This window comes from Capra hircus, unplaced genomic scaffold, assembly GCF_001704415.2.
Source record: "Capra hircus breed San Clemente unplaced genomic scaffold, ASM170441v1, whole genome shotgun sequence".
NCBI lineage: Eukaryota > Metazoa > Chordata > Mammalia > Artiodactyla > Bovidae > Capra > Capra hircus.
This window is the reverse complement of record NW_017189547.1, coordinates 21178-48953: the sequence shown is the minus strand read 5'-3', so window position 1 is coordinate 48953 and position 27776 is coordinate 21178. Positions and strand designations below refer to the sequence as shown.

The 27776-nt window shown below is 42.4% G+C and overlaps 1 protein-coding gene across 1 annotated transcript; it reads left to right on the top strand.

The window, feature by feature from the left end:
- The first annotated feature begins 873 nt into the window (after positions 1 to 873).
- On the top strand, positions 874 to 27776 carry LOC102173923 (ribose-phosphate pyrophosphokinase 1). The gene is made up of 7 exons (XM_018044448.1): positions 874 to 1187; positions 13495 to 13678; positions 18437 to 18535; positions 19608 to 19732; positions 22868 to 23041; positions 25935 to 26094; positions 26676 to 27776. Exons 1-7 carry the CDS (start codon positions 1066 to 1068, stop codon positions 26766 to 26768), a joined length of 957 nt encoding a protein of 318 aa, XP_017899937.1. The 5' UTR covers positions 874 to 1065; the 3' UTR covers positions 26769 to 27776.

The window sequence follows — 27776 nt, the reverse complement described above, 5'->3', positions numbered from 1 at the left end:
GAATAAAGGCTCTTTTTGGTCTAATTAGCTGGTATCATCATAAAAGTAATAAAATAGTGGTGTAAAAGAACACATTAGCAACAGATAGAATATGATGCTGAGGATAACATCAGGCAGATAGGACCAAAAACTAGGTTTTCTGACTCCTTTGGGGCTATTTATCTGAAGTCCTATAAGTATACTGTACTTTCTTTCCTTTCCAAGGGTCAGATAAATCAGACCCTTTATCACCCAGATATTGTGGAAAATCCATACTCCAGCCCTGTTTGAACGTACTTGGTCCTAGTGTTAAAAACAAAATGTGACTTCTCCTGCAGTGTCTCTGGATGCCTCAGGTAGCTTGCCCTCAGTCACTTTCCCCTTGGGACTTGTCTGTCAGGCAAAGGGGATAGTGAAATTACCGGTTTGCCCTTTGTATGAGCCTGTGCTATGGCGTCTGTCTGTGATGCAATCATGCTTTAAGTTCAGCCCCATCCTTACAAAAAGATAAAAATCATGTTCAGAAACATGCAAACTCATGTTTGTATGAACTGTGGCTGCCATCCTGAGAAATAGATATTTTTAAAAGAAACTGTAAAAAAGAAAAGAGAAAGGAACTGTAAACCAGAGCCAGGCTTACTTTCAGGTGCTGAAGGAAAAAAAAAAAAGGGTGGCTGGTTTCCCGCTTGCGGGAAAGATCTGGCCCTACGCGTCACCAGCATCCCTCCACCCCCATTGGAACCCGGGCTTCTAGGCGTTCTGCCCTCCCCAACTGCCTCGCTACAGTGGGCGGGGCGATTCGTTAGCCTCGCCCCTTTCAGGGCCTCCAGTCAATCCTCGAGACAGTCGGGGATAGGCGGAACTACAGCGAGGACCCACTAGCGCTCAGCCAATCGGAGAGAGGGCTTCCCCGCTGACTACACCTACCCTGCGCTGGCGATTTAGAGCCGCGCACCGGGCGGGAATGTAAGATGGCGGAGTAGAAACGCGAGTGCTTAGTACTGAGTCTCTGGGCCCACTCGGTTCGGGTCTCGGCGGCAGCAGCAGTGATCGTTAAGCAAAGAGAGCCTAGGGTAGTTGGCCAAGATGCCGAACATCAAAATCTTCAGCGGGAGCTCCCACCAGGATCTATCCCAGAAGATTGCCGACCGCCTGGGCCTGGAACTGGGCAAGGTGGTGACTAAGAAATTCAGCAACCAGGAGACCTGGTGAGGATGAAGTTGGGACGCCAACCGGCCTCACCTGCCGGAGAGGCCAGGGCAGCCGAGGGTAGGGGGATGAGGTCACAGCGTGAGTTCCAAAGGGCCGGGTTTGGGGGGAAGGGGCAGCTCTGTGACGAGCGTGCCTCACGGGCTGTTTCCGTTATTTTACCTCTCGCGGGAGGGTCACGTTCATTCTCACTGTGTGGTGGGTGGAGTCAAGATGGAGCAGGAGGCGAAGCTAGTGGGTTTGAAGCCAAGGGCGGGGATGGTGGCTTCCTAGAGTGGCTAGAGGGGAAGAATGCCTGGGCTTCGCGGTGGGGACACGTGGCTTTGCCGCTTAGCTGTTGAGCCATCCAGACTGGGTTCTCTTCCGCTCTTAGACCGGCTCGCCTGGGAGATCCTACTGCGTACTGAGCCCTCGTGGTGTTCCTCCTAGTGTCTGAGAAGCAGCTTTTCAATTTGAAACCGTGTTGGTCCGATTTCCTATTGAGGGAATTTGACATTATGTGCTGAGGGCGCCAAAATTAATAGCGAGGACTTCCTTAGATTGGCGAGTGTTGAATTTTCACATCTTTAAACTCGAAGTTAAATCTAGTCGCTTGAATAAAATGATGCGTTAACTGCATCCCGATTGCCAGCATCTTGGTTTGAGCCATCCAGAAAATAATGGGGAACCTTAATTCTGGAATCCTTGATCTTCCCAAGCGTAGTTGTTTGTAAAACAGTGCAAAAGCATATTTTTCAGAACCAAAGTCTATCCTGAACTTGCACTTCTAATGTTGTGTGGAGGATTTAAGAAACATTTTAATCCCTGAATATTAAGATAATAGAAGAAAGATAATGGAGTGGAAGGCTGGAAATGCATAGTTCATTGCAATGAATTTTTTGTCATTGCTTTGCTGATTAAATTTGCTCCCTCCCCCCCACTTCCACCATGCTCCTGAACCTTGGGGCCATCTTAGAGATAACTTGGTCACCAAATCCTTTCAGTACCACTTCCATCTAAATCTAGAATCTTCTGGTTCTGCTAAGTGTTTTTCTGTATTTTGTTGTTATCCTGTTGATCAAATCAGAGCAGTACCTACAGTCAGTCCTCTATTAAGGGGAAAATTTACACCAAACCTAATGAGTCAGTTAAATTAGTGAAGATTGCCCTGAACATTTTTTCCTAAGTGCTTTTGTTTTCCTTTTCTCTTCCCAAAGTGTAACTTCCCCTGTCCTTTGTAGACCCTGCTGGTAAAAGCATTCATCTGTAGTGGACAGCTTCCTTCTGGATGCTTGATCATTGTGCCATTGGTTGTGATGCAGATGATGGTGCAAGCCCTGATGCGGTCTGTAACCAGACAAAACCTTAGTCAGAAGGCTAGCCAAGCTGCTGTCTTTAGCTTAACCACACCATTATGACTCACGGGCTGTAATAAAACAGGACCAGACTTTGCAAGTGGCAGTATAGCTAGGGGACCAGAATGATTTTCATTTGGAGGTGGTTTTTTTTTGTTGTTCCCTAGAGAACTGTGACTATTAAATCTTTTTTCTATGCTTCCAGGAAAAATACAAAGACTTTATTTTCCCTGTGCACCCTCTGCCTAGTGCACCACATCAGAACCTGAGGCTAAATTGGGAGAGGAGAGGAGAACAGTTTAGTGGTCTACTGATTGATTTCTCTAAAATTATCTGGAGCCCCAATCTACTTCGCTGAGCTAAAAGGCTGATTTCATTTTTAAATAACCAGACAGTAACATGCTTGGAAGCATTGAATAAGATTAAGCCCAATGGAAAATTGCTGACTGGTTCGGTTGCTTTGTTTCTGGCTTAATTAGCTTTTTGGCTCCTTAGATGTTCTGAAATCTTCATTGAACATAATTGAATATGTTGCCTATGGAGCTTCCCCTCACCTCCCTCCCCCAACCTTTGGCTTTTCTGCACTGCAGAAGTGGTCATTGCTGCCCTGACTCTGGGATCTAAAGGTCATGGACAGGATAGCACCTACCCACAGTGGGTGCTGGGGGTCATTAGATGGGGAACTGCAGAGCCCATCCTCAGATGAGACTGTTTTGCTGCAATTTGGCACAATCTCAGGGGTTGATGCTCTCTCGAGTAGTTTTCTCCTGAAGTCAGGATCATCCTTTGCTGTCCAGTTTTTTAAAATTCGTTAATTTTTGGTTGCACTGGGTCTTCCTTGCTGTGCGTGGGCTTTTTCTATTTGCAGCGAGTAGTAGTTGGCAGGGGAGTGGGGGGGCGCACTGCTCTTCATTGCTGTGAACAGACTTCTCATTACGGTGGCTTGTCTTGTTGTCAGAGAAGGGCTTCAGTAGTTGGGACACATGGGCTCAGTAGTTGCAGCTCCCGGGCTCTAGAACATGGGCTCAGTAGTTGTGGCACATGGGCTTAGTTGCCTCGTGGTGTGTGGAATCTTCCCAGGAGGGATCAAACCCATGTCCCCTGCATTGGCAGGCAGATTCTTAACCACTGTGCCACCAGGGAGTTCCTGCTGTCCAGTTTTTAAGGAGAAACATACATACATATATGTGGGTGTATGGCACACGGATAGTTATGAGAGAGGTTGAGGGTTCAGGCTCTGGAATCAGAGAAGCTGGATTTGAATCCTAAGCCTTTCTTTGTCTCAGTAATCTCACCTGTAAAATATTATCTACCCAGAGTATTGTGGTGGCTCAGACAGTAAAGAACATGCCTGCCATGTGGAAGACCTAGGTTTGATCCCTGGGTCAGGAAGATCCCTGGAGAAGGGAATGGCTCTATAAAACTATCAAATAATAAATTTGGGCTTCCCAAGTGGCTCAGTGGTAAAGAATCCAGCTGCCAATGCAGGAGACTCGGATTCCATCCCTGGGTCAGGAAGAACCCTTGGAGGGGGAGATAGCAACCCACTCCAGTATTCTTGCGTGGAAAATCCCATGGACAAAGAAGCCTGGTAGGCTGCAGTCCATGGGGGTCTCAAAGAGTTGGACATGATTGAGCATACACGTTTTTTGGAGTCTTTTGTGACAATTAAATGAGATGGGAGTAAAATTCTTAGAACATTGTCTTAACAGATTCTCAGTGTTGGTAAGGGATGGTGATGGTATTGCAAAAAATGTGGGGAATATAGGATAAAAGATGTCCCAAATAATTCTACCACCCAAGATAAACTGTTCACATTTCAGTTTATGACCTTCCAGGTGTTTGTGTGTTTATATACTTTTTAAAAAAAGTATGGCATATTGTTTATAGCTTTCTTCACTCAGCACTATATTTTGAATACTTCTCCTCTTAATATTTAGTCTCCAGTGTTTTAAATAGCTGTACAGTCTTGTCATGATTTTACTATAATTTTAGATCACCAAGTCCCTATTCAATATTTATCATTTTTGATCTAATGCTTTTATATGAAAACTCCTGGATCTCTATAAGAATTACTAGGTTAAAGGGTATACACTACTTTTCAGGCCTTTTAATACTTATTGCCAAATTGATCTCCAAAAAAGTTGAACAAGTTTCTGCTATTAGTAATGGTGATATTAATAATAATAAATAGTGAGTGCTTAAAATGTGCTAGTTCCTATGCTTAGTACTTTATACACATTTCACATTTAATCCCCTCCACACTGCTGTAAGAGATTACTCTTACAATCCCCATTTTATGGATGAAGGAACTACGATTCAGAGGGTAACTTCCCCACCTCTGGGGAAAGTCCTTTAATTTTTTTTGCTGATACAATATTTATCTGGCTTTTAGAACTTCTGAATGTATTAAGTTTTTTACCTGAGGTGTAGTTGACATGCAGTATTTATATAAGGTTTCAGGTGTACAACAAAATGATAAATAATTTTTAATGTTGTAGTCCATTTATAGTTATTATAAAATGTTGGCTATATTCCCTGTGTTGTACTATATATCCTTTTAGCTTTATTTTATACACAGTAGTTTGTACTCTTAATCACCTACCTTTATCTTACCCCCTTTCCCTTCTTCATTGGTAACCACTGGTTGGTTCTTTGTGTGTGATTCTGTTTCTTTCTTTTTCAGAAATATTTTGGCTCTGTCGGGTCTTGGTTGCAGCATGCAGGCTCTTTGTTGTGGTGCGTGGGCTTAGTTGCCTTGCTGCACATGTGATCTTAGTTCCCCAATCAGGGATCTAACCCGCACTCCCTGCATTGGAAGGCAAATTCTTAACCATTGAACCACCAGGGAAGTCCCCTGGGTCTTTTTCTTTTTTTATTATATGTACTAAATCAGTTCAGTCACTCAGTCATGTCCAGCTCTTTGCGACCCCATGGACTGCTGCACGCCAGGCTTCCCTGTCCATCACCAACTCCCAGAGCTTGCTCAGACTCATGTCCATTGAGTCGGTGATGCCATCCAACAATCTCATCCTCTGTCATCCCCTTCTCCACCTGCCTTCAATTTTTCCCAGTATCAGGGGCTTTTCCAATGACAAAACATGGTCCACTGGAGAAGGGAATGGCAAACCACTTCAGTATTCTTGCCTTGAGAACCCCATGAACAGTATGAAAAGGCAAAAAGATATGTACTGAATGTTTGGACTCAACTCTCTTCAATATTGTCAAATAACTTTGTTTTCTTTGGTTACTCTAGGTAGGCTGAAAGGGGGGTGACTAACCTTGGTCCCCTAGGATTTCCCTGTGTTTTGCATGTGCCAGCACCCATCTAAATTCTTGAGATTTTCTTAAAAATACCACCAATTAAAAGGCATTTTAAAATTCACTTTATTTTCTGTTTTGTGTTTAAACGAAGTGGAGGAGCTAGTCACCTGGCCTCCCCAGAACAGCTGAGAGAACCACTTGCCCAAAGCCAGTTTGGAAGACATGCCATTAGCTAGGAGAAGGAAATGGCAACCCACTACAGTATTCTTGCCTGGAGAATCCCGGGGATGGAGGAGCCTGTTGGGCTGCCGTCTGTGGGGTTGCATGGAGTCGGACATGACTAAAGTGACTTAGCAGCAGCAGCAACAGCCATTAGCTAGAGGGAAAGAACAAGAAGTGTTACCTTTCAGTTGCTAAACCAGGTCTTCCTACCTGGTTTAAAAGCAAACAGGTTTCAGGCACACCATCAATTTTTCTGCCATACATCACTGCCTAACTTATTATCTCTGAGACTTAGAGGAAACCATAAGAATAATATTAAGGTTTTTTGAGGATTCATTGAACTGTTTATTGACCAAACTGTATAAGGCTTTTGAAAAAGACTTTATGAAAATACATCATAGTACTAACTGGAGGAAAAGATTGGTCTTGATTAGTGAGATTGGAATTGCATACAGTAAAACAAGGACAGTGTCCTAATTTACATGTGCTACTTTTATTTTTCATATAGTTAAATAACTTTTTCTAGTTATTAAATGCATGTCTGGTCATAACGTCCTTCTATGATTGAAAGGTAAGTGCTAGTCCTAAGTTTGGCTTTGGGAAATGGCCGCACTGTTGGTTGATTATCCTTAGGTGATATAATACAAAAGTGGTACAGGTTGGCAGTGAAAATTTAATTTTGTAATTAATACCTTGCCTGCTTTCAAGAAAGGTTTAGTGTTTCATGATAGTCACACATACAAAAAGTTAGATAGGTACAGCAGAAGCCTATTAGAACAAAGGACTATAGTAACTATGTGAAGAATTTGGCATAAAGTGATTACTGAAGTTTATTTAGTGTTACTTTAACTGTATCCCTTGGCTTCCTGGCAGCCAAAGGGATAAAGACTTGTGCAATAAATTATGTAATTTTTATCTTCATAAAAATCTTTAGATACTACTTCCAGACACACAATTCTGCAAATTTTTTGGGTGAGATCCTTAAATAATGATACCCAGTAATATAATGAACAAGTAAGCAATTTTTTATATTGACTTTGATAGTGGAGGCATTTGTAAAAAAGAGATAAGCCACCATGGTGTTAGGTATGTTGCTTTCTGGCCTTATTTGATAAAAAGACAGCTTTAGAGTAGTAGATAATTAGCCTGTCCCTTATACTGTCTTGGATCAATTGTCAAACTGCTCTTTCCTGGCTCCTAATCCTGCAGTCTGACTGGTGAGTGAATGGAGCACAGATGATTCTCATAGTGTTCTTGACTCAAACAAGGGCCATAGGCTTCCTGTACCAAATATGGAAGATCCAATTGGCTTTTATGGGCAATCAATGTGCCTGACTTTCATTCTCCCTGAGAGAAGTGGAGAGCTTGGTCTTGGACAAGGAGATGATGTAGTAGGGATGACAGTGGGCAGGACTAAAATTTTCTTGAGTTTTGAAGTTGCTCAGATATTTGAAATACTACTTTGTCAGGACCATAGAGTTGTGCACCATAAAACAAAGAAGGGACTCTTAGCCTGGAACCTCTCAAAGGGCAGGCAGTGTTAGTAAAGGAGATTTGGAAGCACCTTGAAACTCCCTCAGCCTCTTGTTTGGGCCCACCTCAGTGAGGAACTGGCAGAGCAGGCTTAGCTCCACAGGTGTTACTGAATTCTATCCATTTGAGTGGTATTTTTTAAAAAAAATTTTGTTTATTTATTATTATTATTTTATTTATTTAATTTTTTTGTTTGGAATTTTTATTTATTTATTTATTTTTATTTTTTTATTTTTACTTTATTTTACTTTACAATACTGTATTGGTTTTGCCATACATTGACATGAATCCACCACGGGTGTATACAAGCTCCCAATCCTGAATCCCCCTCCCACCTCCCACCCCATATCATCTCTGGATCATCCCCATGCACCAGCCCCAAGCATCCTGTATCCTGTATTGAACATAGACTGGCACTTCGTTTCTTACATGATAGTATACATGTTTCAATGCCATTCTCCCAAATCATCCCACCCTCTCCCTCTCCCTCAGAGTCCAAAAGTCCGTTCTATACTTTACAATATTGTGTTGATTTTGCCACACATAAACATGAATCCGCCACGGGCGTACACATGTTCCCAATTCCAAACTCCCCTCCCACCCCCCCCCACTTTAAGTTAACATGTAATCAATATAAAAATCAATTCATTTAAAACATTTTTACTGTCTTCACAGAAAGGTATGGTATTAATATTACTTCGCATCTCAGTTCCCTTCCTCAGTTGCAGTAGCCACATCCAAGTGCTCAATAACCACATGAGGCCAGTGACTCCCACATTGGACAGTAGTGCTCTTGGGCCTACTTTTGGACAACATGCAAGTTGTTCTTCCAGGAAGCTTTCCCTGGTCCCCTCCTGCCTGCTTATTTGAATTTAGAACAACGTCTCCCGAAAGCAATTTTGGCACTAGCGTAGTTGATGTTGCCGACAGCTTTAGTCGTTTCTTTCTTTTTTAAAAATATTTATTTGATTGCTCCAGGTCTTAGTTGTGGCACGCAGGATGCTCAGTTTTCTTGTGGCAGGTGGGATCTTTAGTTGTGCTGTGGAGGATCTAGTTCTCTGACCAGGGATCGAACATGGGCTCCCTGCATTGGGAGTGTGGACCACCAGGGAAGTCCCTTTAGTTGCTTTTACTTTTTTTTTTAAATCTTTTAAAAAATATCTTCTCTTTGGCTGTGCTGGCTCTTCGTTGCTGCGTGGGCTTTGCTCGAGTTGTGGTGCACAGGCTTCCCACTGCGGTGGTGGAGCATGGGCTCTAGGGTTTGCAGCTCCAGTAGTTTCAGCATGTGGGCTCAGTAGTTGTGGCTTGTGGGCTCTAGAGCACAGGCTCAATAGTTGTGGTGCATGGGCTTAGTTGACCCACCCCATGTGGGGTCTTCCCAGATCAAACTCAAGTCTCTTGCATTGGCAGGCAGATTCTTTACCACTGAACCACCAGGGAAGCCCACTTTAGTTGTTTCTTAAGGCTGATCTTGGTAGTTAATAGATGTCTGTTCAAGTATGTCTTAAGGTCCACAAAATTGATGTTTGGCTCATTATGTTGCTTGGCATCACTATTTCAGGATCCCACCATAAAATTCTTTGTAGCCATCAAATCCTGGTGAACTCATCAGGTTGTAGTTCCACCCCCATTAAATATCTGTCAGCTGAGTGTCTGTTAAAGGGATGAGCAGATCTGTCAAAACCTTTGGAAGAAACATGTTGGACCCACTTACCTCTAGTGTGAGGTGAGTTAGTTTGTGAGGGACAATCAACAGTCTTCTGAATTCACAACAGCAGGCCTGCAGAAGGTTCATATTCTGCCTTAAAGTGAGCAGATTCAAGGGGTATCCTAATCCTGAGTGGTATTCATTCATTCACTCATTCATTCATTCTTTGTGTTATTGGCACTGGCTGGTTGGGCACGACAGATCCAGTTCCTGCCTTCATGGAGCTGGCTTGCATTCTAGAGAGGGAAACAGATAAACAAGTACATAAAATATAAGGTGATGAGAAATTGTGATGTGTTCTGAAAAGAATAACCAGGATAATGAGAGAATACCTGGGGAGAGTCACTTTATTTATCTAACTCAGTTATAGAACATTTCAAACATACATGCAGAAGTAGAGAGAGTAAATGATCTTCCTGCCTTCCACCCATCACCCAGTTCAGTTCAGTTCATTTGCTCAGTCATGTCCGACTCTGTGACCCCATGGACTGCAGCACGCCAGGCTTCCCTGTCCATCACCAACTCCCAGAGCTTACTCAAACTCATGTCCATCAAGTCAGTGATGCCATCAAACCATCTCATTTTCTCGTCCCTTTCTCCTCCTGCCCTCAATCTTTCCCAGCATCATAGTCTTTTCCATAGTCTTTTCCAAGATGCGAGTCAGTTCTTCGCATCAGGTGGCCAAAGTATTGGAGTTTCAGCTTCAGCATCAGTCCTTCCAATGAATATTCAGGACTGATTTCCTTTAGGATGGACTGGTTGGATCTCCTTGCAGTCCAAGGGACCCTCAAGAGTCTTCTCCAACACCACAACAAACTGGAAGATTCTTAAAGAGATGAGAATACCAGACCACCTGACCTGCCTCCTGAGAAACCTGTATGCAGGTCAGGAAGCAACAGGTAGAACTGGACGTGGAACAACAGACTGGTTCCAAATAGGAAAAGGAGTATGTCAAGGCTGTATATTGTCACCCTGCTTATTTAACTTCTATGCAGAGTACATCATGAGAAATGCTGGCCTGGAAGAAGCACAAGCTGGAATCAAGATTGCTGGGAGAAAAATCAATAACCTCAGATATGCAGATGACACCACCCTTATGGCAGAAAGTGAAGAACTAAAGAGCCTCTTGATGAAAGTGAAAGAGGAGAATGAAAAAGCTGGCTTAAAACTCAACATTCAGAAAACTAAGATCATGGCATCTGGTCCCATCACTTCATGGGAAATAGATGGGGAGACAATGGAAACAGTGAGAGACTTTACTTTCTTGGACTCCAAAATCACTGCAAATAGGGACTGCAGCCATGAAATTAAAAGACACTTGCTCCTTGGAAGAAAAGCTATGACCAACCTAGACAGCATCTTAAAAAGTGGAGACATTGCTTTGCCAAGAAAAGTCCATCTAGTCAAAGCTATGTCTTTTCCAGTAGTCCTGTATGGTTGTGAGAGTTGGACTATAAAGAAAGCTGAGCACCGAAGAATTGATCACCTGGCTTAGCAGTTATCACTTCATGGCCATTCTTGTTTCATCTAATATTCCCCCTCCCTGCACTTCCCATAATTGGATTATTTTGAAGCAAACCTTGATATTCTGTCATATCACCCGCATACATTTCATTGACCACAATACCATTTTCTCACCTAAAGCAAATTAACAGTAATGTGTTTTTTTTAACAGTTGCTTGAATTAGTATGCAAATAAGGTTCTCACGGTAAAATTGGTTGATACTTTTAAAGTCATTTTTAATCTTATAGGTTCTTAGGAAAGTCACTTGTATTAAGATGGTCAGAAATGATATTTTGATTGGAGACCTAAGAAATTAATGAGTTAGTAGTAGGAAGAGCATTCCAGATAGTGGGAATATGTGTGCGAAGGCGGGAAAGGGTGAATCAAGGAATGTAAAGGAAGATGGTTTGACTGATGCCTAGTAAAGTGAAAGTGAAAGTGAAGTCGCTCAGTCCTGTCCGACTCTTTGCAACCCCATGGACTGTAGCCTACCAGGCTCCTCCCTCCATGGGATTCTCCAGGCAAGAGTACTGGAGTGGGGTGCCATTGCCTTCTCCAGGGGATCTTCCCGACCCAGGGATCGAACCCGGGTCTCCTGCATTCCAGGCAGACACTTTAACCTCTGAGCCACCAGGGAAGTCACCTAGTAAACTAGGGAGAAAATATTTTTCAAGATGAGCTACTTCTCAAGTTAACCTCAAACTAGAACTCATTTCTCAGAAAATATTAATACAATCAGACTAGTTTCTTTTGACTTATTACAGAAGTGCCTGTTTTTAGATATATTGGATTGGCCAAAAAGTTCTTTCCATAGATTGTTACCAAAAACCAGAACAGAGTTTTTGCCCAACCCAGTACTTTTATGACCTCAGCTTTCACTGAGGGCTGCAGTAATTTACTCAACTATGCACAAGGTATAATAATACATATTTGGTTAAAATAGAATTTTGAAGTCATCGTAGGTTAGCATGGAATCGTAAGAAATAACAGAGAGATCCTGTGTACCCATTATGCAGTTTTCCCAAGGTTCCCAACTCTAGTTTCCCAAAGTGTAGCTTTCTTGGCTGTTGCTGTTATATAATGCGACCACCAAGATACTGACATTGATAGAGTCAAGGAAAAAAAAAAACCACATTCTGTCATTGCAAGGATCCTTCCTATTGCCCTGCTGCAACCACACCCATTTTTATCTTTCTCTTCCTCTGTAGTTTTCTGTTTTTATATTGCCTTTGTCTGGCTTTGGTATCTGGGCAATACTGGCCTCATAAAATGAGTTGAAAAGTATTCGCATCTATTTTCTTGAAAAGATTAGGCAAAAATCTGTTTTTATTTATTTGGCTGTGTCCGGCCTTAGTTGGGGCACGTGGGTTCTAGTTCCCTGACCAGGGATCTAACTTGGGCCCCCTGCATTGGCAGCTTGGAGTCTTAGCCGCTGGACCACCAGGGAAGTCCCCAAAATTCGTGTTAATTCTTTAAATGTTTGGTAAGCTTCTCTGGTAAAGTTGTTTTAGGTCAGCCTTTCTAGAGGTTTATCAATTTTATTGATTTCCCCCCCACCAAGAGCTTTTTGTTTCAGTGGTTTTTCTTTATTGTTTTACTGTTTCATTGGTTCCTGCTCTTTATGTCTGATTTCTTCCTTCTGATTATTTTGGGTTCATTTTGCCCATTTTTCAGTGCCTGAAGGTTTTTCTCCAGATATTCCAAACTAATATGTTTTTGTCTTTGTTTGGACTACTGTGAATTTCAACATCCCTGTTCTAACTGGTTTCTGGTTTGATTTTTACCATTTGCTTTTATTTTTCTTGCTTTACAATATAAAGTAACCCCATTCTTTTAAAAAGTAGGATCCTTACAACTGTAACTTGGATTGGGAACAAATGATTTTTAAATAATAATTATGTCTGATATCAGCTTCTGACAGTGGAAGTTTTCCTCTTCATCAGTACAGGTTATTAACTGTTCTGATCTGCTTGCCTACACAAGCATGCATGCACATATACCCACACACTCCCCTCTCCCCCACGTCACCTACAATATTAATTGGGGAAATGGTTTTGCTTTGAGGTATCATTGAGGTTATTATTTTTAATAAGTTATTCTTGGTAAGGATCCAAGTACAAATATTAAAACTTGCATTTTATAGTAAAATATAGCCTTATTCCATAATTAGAGTAATTTCCTATGGAATTCTTTAAAATAAGACTTACTGATTGGACCAGAGCACAGTAAGCATAGAATGAAGGCAAGGACCACATCTGTTCTCCATCGTGTTGCTGGCACCTAGCACAGTGACTGGGATATGAGCATTTGTTCAGTGAACTGCCAGTGTGGTAGACATGGTACAGTCTTCTGTAGAAGGCATCATCCTAAAACAGTAGTGATTCATTCCTTGTATGAGCTTTCTGGTTCCTTTATTATATACTGATGACAGTCATAGATGCTGTATCAAATTTGCATTCACACATATAAAATGAGATACAGCCTGCTTACTGAAATTATGGTCCAATTACTAAGTACCTTAGCCAATTTTTTTCATGTCATGTCACCTATGAAAATAGGTATAGTACACTGGGGTAAATAGGCGGTACACAGTTTCTGGTACAGGGGCTCCTTCAGGGGAATCTCCTATAATCCATTCATAGCATACTAGTGGGGAAGCTGTGTTTTTTAGACTTTACTGTAGATGTACAGTAGAGTGCTTTAAAATCTGTTTTTGTTGTCTTTCCTTCCTTTTCCTATAGTGTGGAAATCGGAGAAAGTGTTCGTGGAGAGGATGTCTACATTGTTCAGAGTGGCTGTGGTGAAATCAATGACAATCTCATGGAACTTTTGATTATGATTAATGCCTGCAAGATTGCTTCAGCCAGCCGGGTTACTGCAGTCATCCCGTGCTTCCCTTATGCCCGGCAGGATAAGAAGGATAAGGTAGGAGTGGAATCTCTCTCTTTTTTTTTTAATTCTTATTTTCTCAAATCAGGAGAAGCAGGAGCACTTGCCCAAAGTAAAAAAAACTTCCTTAATTATCAAATGTATATTTAGAGGATATTATTTTTTATCTTAGGCATTATCTGATTTTCAAAACAATTGATGTGATTGGTTTGTATAAAGCAACACATTTGCAGTCTGTCTGTTTTATCCCAGTCATACATATGTGACTTTTGGCTAACTCGGTGCTATTGTTTTCATTGTATCAGTAAGACTAGGAGAAGGCAATGGCACCCCACTCCAATACTCTTGCCTGGAGAATCCCATGGATGGAGGAGCCTGGTAGGCTGCAGTTCATGGGGTCGCTAAGAGTCGGATATGACTGAGCGACTTCACTTTCACTTTTCACTTTCATGCATTGGAGAAGGAAATGGCAACCCACTCTAGTGTTCTTGCCTGGAAAATCCTACAGACAGAGGAGCCTGTTGGGTGCCGTCTGTGGGGTCACACAGAGTCAGACACGACTGACGTGACTTAGCAGCAGCAGCAGTAAGACTAAGCACCAGCTCCCATGGAGTAGAGAATTTTTTTAAACTGGTAGATCCTCTGGGATCCTCTTGGTTATAGTTGTGACCTCTTCATAGAACTTGAAGTCTGTTACATGAATACACACATGCACACCTCACCTTCTTTGGAGTATTAGAAGATAAAGCATATAGGTGAAACTTTGCTGGTCCATGTAATTGATGCCCAAATTTTATTAATATGTACGATACCTGGGAGAAGGCCAGATACTTTTATTTCAATAGAATACAGTGCTGCTAAGGAGTAGAGTGTAGGACATGGGCCTTGTTATTTTATGCTGCAGTCAGGTGTATTTACCTGTTATTTAAGGGGGTTGAGGTTACTAGAAGTTTAGCCTCTGGATGAGTAAGGGGAGTGCTGTAATTAATAAAATAAGAGCCATCCAATGTTGAAGGTCAGGAAGGCTGGTGGTAAGGAGATACCCTTCATCCAAGGTAAGGAGCAGCGGCTGCACTTTGCTGGAGCAGCCGTGAAGAGATACTCCATGCCCAAGTAAGAGAAACCCACGTAAGATGGTAGGTGTTGCAAGAGGGCATCAGAGGGCAGACACACTGAAACCATAATCACAGAAAACTAGTGAATCTAATCATACAAGGACCACAGCCTTGTCTAACTCAATGAAACCAAGCCATGCCCGTGGGGCCACCCGAGATGGGCGGGTCATGGTGGAGAGGTCTGACAGAATGTGGTCCACTGGGGAAGGGAATGGCAAACCACTTCAGTATTCTTGCCTTGAGAACCCCATGAACAGTAGGAAAAGGCAAAATGATAGGATACTGAAAGAGGAACTCCCCAGGTCGGTAGGTGCCCAGTATGCTAATGGAGATCAGTGGAGAAATAACTCCAGAAAGAATGAAGGGATGGAGCCAAAGCAAAAACAATACCCAGCTGTGGATGTGACTGGTGATAGAAGCAAGGTCGGATGCTGTAAAGAGCAATATTGCATAGGAACCTGGAATGTCAGGTCCATGAATCAAGGCAAATTGGAAGTGGTCAAACGAGATGGCAAGAGTGAACGTCAACATTCTAGGAATCAGTGAACTAAAATGGACTGGAATGGGTGAATTTAACTCAGATGATCATTATATCTACTACTACGGGCAGGAATCTCTCAGAAGAAATGGAGTAGCCATCATGGTCAACAGAAGGGTCTGAAATGCAGTACTTGGATGCAATCTCAAAAACGACAGAATGATCTCTGTTCGTCTCCAAGGCAAACCATTCAGGATCACAGTTATCCAAGTCTATGCCCCAACCAGTAACGCTGAAGAAGCTGAAATTGAATGCTTTTATGAAGACCTACAAGACCTTTTAGAACTAACACCCCAAAAAGATGTCCTTTTCATTATAGGGGACCAGAATGCAAAAGTAGGGAGTCAAGAAACACCTGGAGTAACAGGCAAATTTGGCCTTGGAATGTGGAATGAAGCAGGGCAAAGACTAATAGAGTTTTGCCAAGAAAATGCACTGGTCATAGCAAACACCCTCTTCCAACAACACAAGAGAAGACTCTACACATGGACATCACCAGATGGTCAACACTGAAATCAGATTGATTATATTCTTTGCACCCAAAGATGGAGAAGCTCTATACAGTCAACAAAAACAAGACCAGGAGCTGACTGTGACTCAGATCATGAACTCCATATTACCAAATTCAGACTTAAATTGAAGAAAGTAGGGAAAACCACTAGACTATTCAGGTATGACCTAAATCAAATCCCTTATGATTATACAGTGGAAGTGAGAAATAGATTTAACGGCCTAGATCTGATAGAGTGCCTGATGGAATGAGGTTCGTGACATTGTATAGGAGACAGGGATCAAGACCATCCCCATGGAAAAGAAATGCAAAAAAGCAAAATGGCTGTCTGGGGAAGGCTTACAAATAGCTGTGAAAAGAAGAGAAGTGAAAAGCAAAGGAGAAAAGGAAAGATATAAGCATCTGAATGCAGAGTTCCAGAGAATAGCAAGAAGAGATAAGAAAGCCTTCTTCAGTAATCAATGCAAAGAAATAGAGGAAAAGATCAGAATGGGAAAGACTAGAGATCTCTTCAAGAAAATTAGAGATACCAAGGGAACATTTCATGCAAAGTTGGGCTCAATAAAGGACAGAAATGGTCTGGACCTAACAGAAGCAGAAGACATTAAGAAGAGGTGGCAAGAATACATGGAAGAACTGTACAAAAAAGATCTTCACGACCCAGATAACCATGATGGTGTTAGCAATAATCTAGAGCCAGACATCCTGGAATGTGAAGTCAAGTGGGCCTTGGAAAACATCGCTGCAAACAAAGCTAGTGGAGGTGATGGAATTCCAGTTGAGCTGTTTCAGATCCTGAAAGATGATGCTGTGAAACTGCTGCACTCAATATGCCAGCAAATTTGGAAAACTCAGCTGTGGTCACAGGACTGGAAAAGGTCAGTTTTCATTCCAATCCCAAAGAAAGGCAATGCCAAAGAATGCTCAAACTGCCGCACAATTGCACTCATCTCACATGCTAGTAAAGTAATGCTCAAAATTCTCCAAGCCAGGCTTCAGCAATACATGAACCGCAAAATCCCTGATGTTCCAGCTGGTTTTAGAAAAGGCAGAGGAACCAGAGATCAAATTGCCAACATCCGCTGGATCATGGAAAAAGCAAGAGAGTTTCAGAAAAGCATCTATTTCTGCTTTATTGATTATGCCAAAGCCCTTGACTGTGTGGATCACAATCAACTGTGGAAAATTCTGAAAGAGATGGAAATACCAGACCACCTGACCTGCCTCTTGAGAAATCTGTATGCAGGTCAGGAAGCAACAGTTAGACCTGGACATGGAACAACAGACTGGTTCCAAATAGGAAAAGGAGTACGTCAAGGCTGTATATTATCACCTGCTTATTTAACTTATATGCAGAGTACATCATGAGAAACAGGGGACTGGAAGAAACACAAGCTGGAATCAAGATTGCCGGGAGACATATCAGTAACCTCAGATATGCAGATGACACCACCCTTATGGCAGAAAATGAAGAGGAACTAAAAAGCCTCTTGATGAAAGTGAAAGAGGAGAGTGAAAATTGGCTTAAAGCTCAACATTGAGAAAACAAAGATCATGGCATCCGGTCTCATCACTTCATGGGAAATAGATGGGGAAACAGTGGAAATAGTGTCAGACTTTATTTTTTTTGGCTCCAAAATCACTGCAGATGGTGACTGCAGCCATGAAATTAAAAGACTCTTTGGAAGAAAAGTTATGACCAACCTAGACAGCATATTCAAAAGCAGAGACATTACTTTGCCGACTAAGGTCCGTCTAGTCAAGGCTATCGTTTTTCCAATGGTCATGTATGGATGTGAGAGTTGGACTGTGAAGAAAGCTGAGTGCCGAAGAATTGATGCTTTTGAACTGTGGTGTTGGAGAAGACTCTTGAGAGTCCCTTGGACTGCAAGGAGATCCTACCAGTCCATTCTGAAGGAGATCAGCCCTGGGATTTCTTTGGAAGGAATGATGCTAAAGCTGAAACTCCAGTATTTTGGCCACCTCATGCGAAGAGTTGACTCATTGGAAAAGACTCTGATGCTGGGAGGGACTGGAGGCAGGAAGAGAAGGGGACGACAGAGGATGAGATGGCTGGATGGCATCACGGACTTGATGGATGTGAGTCTGAGTGAACTCCGGGAGTTTGATGGACAGGGAGGCCTGGCGTGTTGCGATTCATGGGGTTGCAAAGAGTCAGACACGACTGAGCGACTGAACTGAACTGAACTGATACTTTTCATCCTTTGATGTGCCTTTAAATGTTGACATGTTAGATGTTGAACAGGTTTGAGTATGTATGTCTTAGAGATTTTAATACAATTCTTCCAAAAAAGATTTGTATATAGTCTGCCTAATTTAAATAATTGAGCATTGGAAAGACTTTAATAGGCTGAAAATATGTACATGAAGAAAGTGAAAGGTTGGGAAGGTTTTTCTGAGTTATGTATCCTGATTTGGAAAAATGATATTCCACTTCCTATTTGTGCCAGACTGTGATGAACTGAAAGTCAGTGGCTGTGTCACTTTGTATGAATTTTCTGGTAGCCCAGTGCCTTAAACACAATAGGTATACAATAAATAAATGCTTCTTGAGCAAATGAATTGTTTTTCAGATTGGCTTTTTTTCCTCTTTCCTTCCCTCCTTTTAGAGCCGGGCTCCAATCTCAGCCAAGCTGGTTGCAAATATGCTCTCTGTAGCAGGCGCGGATCATATCATCACCATGGACCTTCATGCTTCTCAAATTCAGGTATCATTGGGAGCTAAATATTAGCTTAGGGATTATTAGGGATTAGACATGGGGTAAGAGAGGACTGAATGCTGAAAACCACAGGGAAGCAAAAACTGCCCAAGTACAACTCACACTAGACATTGATGACATTTTCAGCATCCTCACCTGAAGCATAGTTCATGGTCTTAGTCATGTGGGCTGGTTGTACAGGGAGGCAGTTTGGGATTCTGGGAAGAACGTAGTAGGCTTTGGCATCAATCTGAGTTTGAAGACTGGCTCTGACACTTACAAACTCTGCTTTGTTATCGTGAGTATCAAACAAGATATAAAATTCATAGTGAAACACCTGGCTCATGAAAGATATGAAATAAATGGGAGTTGTTATTGTTATCATTAAATTTAGAACCATAGATATTGGAGCCTACTTTCTAGCATTAAAAGAGTTGGGGAGCAGAATACTACCTTATAGTTGATACTTTTTAAAGAGACTTTGAAATCATTATCTTTGGAGGCTTCTGAGAATTCAGTGAGATACAGGCCAGATGATTATATACCCATTTTATAGAAGAGGGACCGATTAGTTAAGAAGTACAATAGATCTGTAGCAACTAGTATTAGAACACAAACCTCCTGACTACTAGTTACTGTGACCATTTATTATAAATGCCTTCCACTAGGTTTATATACCATAGCATCTCTAACTGGTGTACCGTTAGCTTTGGCTCTCTTAACAAGCCAGCCCAACATTGAGTGGCAGAAGGTAGTAAGTATATATTACCCCTTGGGTCTGCACACTGGCTGGGTAGTTCTGATCTTGGCTGGACTTGGCTGTTTTCCTCAGGAGCTTGTTCATATGGCTGTGGTCAGTTGTGGGTTATCCGGGGGTTCACTTTGTGGCTGGGCTTTCTTGCACAACCCACACTCTAGGAGTCTGCTTTTACAGTCTGCCATACTGGGCATGTTTTCGGATCAGTTTGAATGTTCCAGTAAAGTATTCTCTGGGCAAGTTACTATTCTCTTTGTGTTCATTATTTGTAAATGGAAGAGAAGGAAAACAAGCCAAACTGACCCAGGTTCGTTCTTTCTGCAGGGCTTTTTTGATATCCCAGTCGACAATTTGTATGCAGAGCCAGCAGTCCTCAAGTGGATAAGGGAGAACATCTCTGAGTGGAGGAACTGCACAATTGTCTCACCTGATGCTGGAGGAGCAAAGAGGTATGGTTGAAATTCATATTATTCCCAACGTAGTAGGGAAAGTTTTCAGACAGTTGTGTCAGGAAGTGATCTTTTGTTGTTGAACTGAGTTTTTCTTTTCTTGAAGTATAGTTGATTTACAATGTTAAGTTTCACGTATACAGCAAAGTGGTCTGAAAAAGACTATAAAGACTACATATATATATATATAAAGTTTTTTTTCCAATTCTTTTTCAGTATAGGTGATTACAAGATACTGAGAAGCAACAGTTTTTAAGTATTTGGATGTTCTGATAGCTTAGGACATGGGCTGGATATGGTTTTACTGGCATGAGTCACTGCCTGAAAGATAAGATAGCAGCAGAGGGGCACAAAATAGTCTGGCATCATGGGCTTGACCAAAACCCATCAGTGACTCAGCACTGCAGGGTCAGTGACAGCACTATGACCCATTAGGAGGAGGAGGCAGTTTGATTTTCTAATGAATGCCACTTGCTGTCAAAACCCATGATGATAGTGAACAAGTAAGCTTTTACATGGACTTCCCCTGTGGCTTAGCAGTAAAGGATCCGCCTTCAATGCAGGAGACACGGGTTCAATCCCTGGGTCAGGAAGATCCCCCAGAGGAGGACATGGCCACCTACTCTAGTATTCTTGCCTGGAGAATCCCATGGACAGAGGAGCCTGGCGGGCTACAGTCCAGAGGGTCGCAAACAGTCGGACAGACTGAAGCCGCCTAGTACTCATGCACAACCTTTTGTGCATACCTCTTAATGTTGTTGGTTAAACCATTTTGACCTTTTTAATTAGAATACTAAACAGGACGGAAAAGAAAGTGTGGTGATTTTCTTTAAGCCAAGCGCTGAACATTCGAAACAAACTGATTGCCAGGGATTGCCAGTTGCAGTGCTTCAGCTCACATGGTACAGACTAAGAGCTTTTCATTTTCTTAGTGGCTCACTCGTTAGTAATGCATTCAGAAGTGTGACGCATGTTCTTCTTGTTGTGGAAATAGAATGAAGAGCTACAAAACACAGATGATTAGGAAATGCCAATTCACATCTTTGCAAAAGTCATTCAAATTTTCAATGACTATTTCTCAACGACCTCTTTATTTCAGGAACTTCAACAGAACTGATAAGCTGAGAGCTTGAGTTCTGTTCTCCAGCCAGATGCATGGTTTTGCGGGTCCCTTGTTGTTGCTAGTTACCATCTATAATACTAGAGATAGAGCCTAAAACACATCCCCCTCACAGTGGTTGTCATACTTGTGAAGATCATCTTCCACAGAGACTGAGAAAACAGTCTCATTTGAAATAAGTAATCAAGCACAATTTTCTTTCCAAAGTTGGATACAGAAAAACTGCCTTCAGTAGATGGCTTAAAGTGAAAGTGAAGTTGCTCAGTCGTTTCTGGCTCTTTGTGATCCCGTGGACTGTAGCCCTCCAGGCTTCTCTGTCCATGGGATTCTCCAGGCAAGAATACTGGAGTGGGGTGCCATTTCCTTCTCCAAGTAGATGGTTTATTGCTCCATAATTGTGTTTACTGTTTAATTTTTTAAATCATTTATTTGTTTATTACTGTCCTGGGTCTTCATTGCTGCTCTTGGACTTTCTCTAGCTGTGGCAAGTGGGGGCTAGTTGTGCGGTGTGGACTTCTCATTGTGGTGGCTTCTCTCGTGGAGCGCAGGTTCAGTCGTGGTGGTGCATGGGCTCAGTTGCCCTGAGGCATGTGGAATCTTCCTGGACGAGGGATCCAATCCGTGTCCCCTGCATTGGCAGACAGATTCTTAACCAGGGAAGTCCTGTAATTTTCTTCTAGTGATGGAATCTTTTCAAAGTGAGTGGCTGTCACATCTGTCTTGGCAGGGTTTGGGGGCTAGGTAGAAATGCCTGTGCAGTTGTGACCTGCATGCAGTTCTCCCCTCAAGGACACAGGGAGTGACTTTTTGGAGCCGTTCATACTTTGTCAGGCACTAAGTTTGTTGGCCACTGAGTATGGATGGCTTAGGATGCTTGAACGAAGTGATCATGCATTTGCCTCATCTAAGTAATCATTCCAAGCAGATGGGTGACTCTTGATGTTATGCGCCCACACAGTAGGGATGGAGAGCATACAGGATATGGGGCGTTGAGATCAGGTGCAGATGCTGCCTAGGTTGTGGTCCAAGTCTTGTCTGTTCTCTATTATATGGTCACAGCTTCTCCCGTATTCTACACAAACTCAAAATATGTGAGTGTAGTCACAAGGGAAATAGGACATGATACTTGGTTGGATCAGCACTCCATTAAGAAACAAAGCCCAAAGCACAGGCCTCTTCACACATAACAAGACGGCAGGGTGGAATGTGGCCACAGATGTCACAGGCAGCACAACCATGCGCTGAATGGATTGCTGCTTGAGAGATTACATGGTACTTTGTCACCAGACAGATTTGTCTTCTGTCCCACCTTCTAGTCTGGTTTGTATTACCTTGTAATTTAAACAAAAGGAATTGTTTTGATTTGGAAATCCTTTGGTCTGTACAGCAAGATGCCCAGTTTGCCTGCTTAATTGGTATAACTTTCTTTCTAGCAGTCATTAAAGGAACTCCCAAGCTTGGTGTCCAGGTACGGTTGACATCAACAGTTGGTAGATCACTGAGGAGAGTGTGATGAGGGCACAACAGAACAGGCTGGGCACTGCTTCTCTCCCACCAAATTCCGGTTCACTTCTCACCACATTCACATGTCATAATGGGACCGTCGACACTCCCGGCATTGGTTAACCAAGTTGTATATTTCTCCCCTTCTGCTGCCAGTCCAGTAAACGAACATGCCCTAGCATTCATTATACTGCTTCCTGGGATTGCTGAGAATTAGTTGTCTATCTCCTACTGTAACCCAGAGTGAATTTTAATCTAAGTTTGACTAATAATTCATAAACTACTCTTAAGATGTGGGAGGCATCTTGGAGTATGAAGGCATTCGTCTATGAAACCCAATTTGTGATGCCAATTAATTGCAGTTACTTTCTTCCAACCCTGGGACCCGTTGAGTTTCATGGAGTATTCTCACCTAGAAAATAAGCCCATCCTTTAGTTCCTTTCTTTGTCTTAAGATACACACACACACTGGTTTTAAGTGAGGTTTTAACTGTGAATACCCTGTGTTGCAGAGTGACTTCCATCGCAGACCGGTTGAATGTGGACTTTGCCTTGATTCACAAAGAACGGAAGAAGGCCAATGAAGTGGACCGCATGGTGCTCGTAGGGGACGTGAAGGACCGTGTGGCCATCCTCGTGGATGACATGGCTGACACTTGCGGCACAATCTGCCATGCAGCTGACAAGTGAGTGCCTGCTGGTGGGGCTGGGCGCTGGACGTGAAAAACTACTGTCTGACTGCCCTAAGCCTGCTGATTCTCTTTGCAACTCAGTTTAGGGAATTCTAACTGACTGTTTTGTCACCCTAGGCTTGAATTGCAATGCATGTAGATTGACGGGTATTCTTACTTTTTTTCCTCTAGAGTTTCTTAGTTTTATTTTTCCTTGCTATTGTGCTAGACTGTATACAACATGAAATTTGCCATTTTAACTGTTTTTGGGGGGGGTCGTGCAGCTTTTGGGATTTTAGTTGTCTGACCAGGGATTGAACCCATGCCCACAGCAGTGAAAACAGAGTCCTAATCACTGGATCACCAGGAAATTCCCCATTTTAATCATTTTTAAGTGTGCAGCTCAGTGACATTAGTTATAGTCACAGTGTTGTGCAACTATCACCACTGTATTTCCAAAAAATTATCTCATCTCTCTGAGTGACCATACTTTGCGGCTTGCGGGATCTCAGTTTCCTGACTAGGGATCGAGCCTGTGCCCTTGGCAGTGAAATCTTATGGGGTCCTAACCACCAAACTGCCATGGAATTCCCTGAGTAATCTACTTTTGATAGTTCTTTAAAACAGGTTAAGGTAAGAAATCCATAGCCCTGAGAAGACAGAAGTATATTCCCATATTTATTTTTTTTATTTTTTTTTAAATTTTATTTTTTTACTTTACTGTATTGGTTTTGCCATACAATGACATGAATCCACCACAAGTGTACATGAGTTCCCAACCCTGAACCCCCCTCCCACCACCCTCCCCATACCATCTCTCTGGGTCATCCCAGTGCACCAGCCCTGAGCACCCTGTCTCATGCATCGAACCTGGACTAGCGATTCATTTCTTACATGATAGTATACATGTTTCGATGCCATTCTCCCAAATCATCCCACCCTCACCCTCTCCCACAGAGTCCAAAAGACTGTTCTATACATCTGGGTCTCTTTTGCTGTCTTGCATACAGAGTTATCATTACCATCTTTCTAAATTCCATATATATGTGTTAGTATACTGTATTGGTGTTTTTCTTTCTGGCTTACCTCACTCTGTATAATCGGCTCCAGTTTCATCCACCTCATTAGAACTGATTCAAATGTATTCTTTTTAATGTCTGAGTAATACTCCATTGTGTATATGTACCACAGCTTTCTTATCCATTCGTCTGCTGATGGACATCTAGGTTGCTTCCATGTCCTGGCTAGTATAAACAGTGCTGTGATGAACATTAGGGTACATGTGTCTCTTTCAATTCTGGTTTCCTCGGTATGTATGCCCAGGAGTGGGATTGCTGGGTCATAAGGCAGTTCTATTTCCAGTTTTTTAAGGAATCTCCACACTGTTCTCCATAGTGGCTGTACTAGTTTGCATTCCCACCAACAGTGTAAGAGGGTTCCCTTTTCTCCACACCCTCTCCAGCATTTATTGCTTGTAGACTATATTTTACCTAAGCTGGAAACCCTGGCCTTACCTCTAGACCGTCCATTTTTGCAGCTACTTCCTTCATTCTTACTCTTTCTCATCATTTGCCTGCGCTGTTCTGAATTAACCTTGCCTCTCTTCTCTGCTGCCATTCACCAGTCTCTAACCTCCCAGTCCATCTTTCACATTGCTGCCCCACTGGCTTATCTTCCTAAAACTAGATTCCCCTCATGCCTTCTTTAAAACTGTAAATGGCTCCCCATTGCTTATAATCCAAGTCACTATGGACAGCATTGTTTCTCATAATTTTTAAAAATCTCATATATATATATATATATGTTGTTGTTTAGTTGCTAAGCCGTGTCTGACTCTTTTGCAACCCATGGGCTGTAGCCTGCCAGGCTCTTCTATCCGTGGGATTTTCCAGTCAAGAATACTGAAGTGGGCTGCAATTTTCTTCTCCAGTGCGTGTGTGTATGTATATAAATGTGTGTGTGTGTGTGTGTGTGTGTGTGTGTGTGTGCTTAAAAAAACAAAAAGCTTGTATGCAGAGTGATTTCCTGGCTTGGATCCTGGAGTATGAATTTATAAAACTCCTTTTATCTGTCATATTAGTAAGATAATGCTAATTACTCATAACAGGTCAACTCCCTTAACACAGTAAAGTTACTTGTTCATGGTATTCTCCAGTGCAAGTATGCCCCTTTCAGTCTTATGGCACTGCGTCTTTAACATTTCCATTGTGGCCAGCCAGAAAGGGAAAAGAGCATGGAGGATCATCCATGGGAAGTTTTTTATAAGAATCTGTCCACATTTAGATCTGTCCACATTTAGATAGCCAGAATTAAGTCACTTGGCCATACCTAACTATGCAAGGGAGGCTGGGAAGTGTCCAGCTGTGTACTAGAAAGAACAGACAGATTGTTGAGCATAGCTGTTTGTGCCACAGTCCTTTTACACTAATCCAAACCTTTTCAGATAAGTTATTGACTGAACTGTATCACCTGAAAATTCAACCCTAACCCCCAGTGTGATGGTATTTGGAGATGGGACCTTTGGGAGGTAATTAGGTTTAGGTGAGGGCATGAGGGTGGGGCCCTCGTGATGATATTGGTGTCCTTATAAGCAGAGACACCAGAGAGCTCTTCCCAACCCCATTCCTCCTCTCGATCTGTGCACACAAAGAGATCACATAAGCACATAGTAAGATGGCCACCAACAAACCAAGAGAAGAGGTCTCAGAACAAAACCTACCTTGCTGGCCCCTTGATCTTAGACTTCCCAACTTCCAGAAACAAGCGAGAAATAAAATTCAGTTTAAGTCATCCAGTCTGTGGTATTCTGTTATGGCAGTGCAAGCTGACTAAAACATTCCTCTTCACTAACTTGGATTTTATAGTAACAAGTAAGATTACTCCTAATCAACTCTCCTTTTTCCTCTAGACTTCTCTCAGCTGGAGCCACCAGGGTTTATGCTATCCTGACTCATGGAATCTTTTCTGGCCCAGCCATTTCTCGTATTAATAATGCATGCTTTGAAGCAGTAGTAGTCACCAATACCATACCTCAGGAGGATAAGATGAAGCATTGCTCCAAAATACAGGTGAGACTGAGATTCTTGCAAAACAAGACTCCCCTGAGTATTTAGGAGGTGATTATATGTGTTGAATTAGGTCTCTGGGTGGGTTCTGAAGATTTCCTCCATTGCTCTCAAGGGCTAGCCATCAGGATCTGTGACCCAAAAGGAAGGATCGTGTGTCTAAAAATTCAAACAGCTTGACCTCAGACTCTCTGGAAGATGGAACCCAGGATCTTGTGTTTTAACAGACTCTCCCAGTGTTTGTGATGCACATCAGGTCCATGCTTTACCGTTTGTGTGTGTCACTCTTGTCTGTCAGCCCCTGCAAACATAATGTGAAACCTTCAAACTGGTTTTTAAATGCCAGCCCACCACCATCTTGGTGAGGCAAGAGTGTTTCCTCCACTGTCATTTTGACTCTTTATTAAGTGGTTGGTTACGTTTAAAATGTGAGTATGAAGAGCAGCTGGTTGTGGGCTCACTTGGGGAAACAGCACAGTGCACAGTCTTAAGAGGAAGGCCCCTCATTGGGCTGCTCATCAGTGTGTGCAATGGCCAATCATCTCTGTCTGTATACTAACCTGATGCTCCCCTTGCCTTCCTAGGTGATTGACATCTCCATGATCCTCGCGGAAGCCATCAGAAGAACTCACAATGGAGAGTCCGTCTCCTATCTGTTCAGCCATGTCCCTTTATAATAGAATAACTCCTGAGGCTTTTCAAAAATAAAGTGAGCCCCACCCCTTGTTTTTTTCTTTGGTGTTTGATGGAAAATCCAGCAGAAGACCCAGCTTGTTGCAGTGTAGTTCTCTACATCCCACATCAGTTATATGAGCGATACTACTATTGTGTTGGCCAAAAAGTTCATTTGGGTTGTTCCTTAACAGCTTATGGGAAAACCTGAATGAATTTATTGGTCAACCCAATACGTTAGAGAAATATAGAGTGACAGTAGCTGCTGGGATTTTCTACCTGTATTGTCTCATCCTGGCTTCTTTGATCTTGTGAGCCTTGCAGCTTTAACTGTTCAGCTTCTACAAGATGTTGGACTTTGGAAAGCTTTGTGTAGAGTGTCCAGATATGTTTGGGGAAGCTCAGACTACTTTGCATGTGAATGCTTCAGCAACCGCCCCCACCCCGCAATGTGTGATAAGTTCTCTAAAGTCTGTACTAAATTATGCAAGAGCCTAGGGAAACCCGAGCCCAGATCTGGTGGCTGAGCCCCAGTAAGGCTAGAGAAGCCCTAGGGCAGGAGCCTGAGGGGAAGCAACCCACCATAGAGCAAATGATTCTTGGGAGGAAAAAGCCTGATCCATCACCCTTTGCTTGGATTCTGTCACTTGGATTCTTTTTTGTCCCTATTCCTTTCCATTTGGCCTGATCTTCTTTTCCTGGCCAAATATCCACTTGGTCCCAAGTGATTGTTGTGCCATAGTTTTCTGGAAAGCAAACTCAATTCCTGCTCTATGATCTGTAACATTAACATGAGATGATTCTGCTGTAGCTTAATCTTCCTTAGCCCACTACCACTGCGGTAGTAGGTTTTAGGTGGTGGTGTAGTGCCTTTTGATTAATTTAACTGTTTATCATCTTTCTTTGGATCTATTTGGCCTCTCAAATGACCTGAGATTTCTGTTTTAAAAAAGTTGATATTACTGTCTCTTGTAGAAGAAACTAATAAAGTTATCTCTTTGATTGTGGGTCTA

Coding starts and splice junctions, on each gene's coding strand:
- LOC102173923 (XM_018044448.1), top strand. CDS start 1,066: ATGCCGAACATCAAAATCTTCAGCGGGAGCTCCCACCAGGATCTATCC. Junction 1,188..13,494: donor TTCAGCAACCAGGAGACCTG/GTGAGGATGAAG, acceptor CTTTTCCTATAG/TGTGGAAATCGGAGAAAGTG. Junction 23,042..25,934: donor ATCTGCCATGCAGCTGACAA/GTGAGTGCCTGC, acceptor TTTTTCCTCTAG/ACTTCTCTCAGCTGGAGCCA.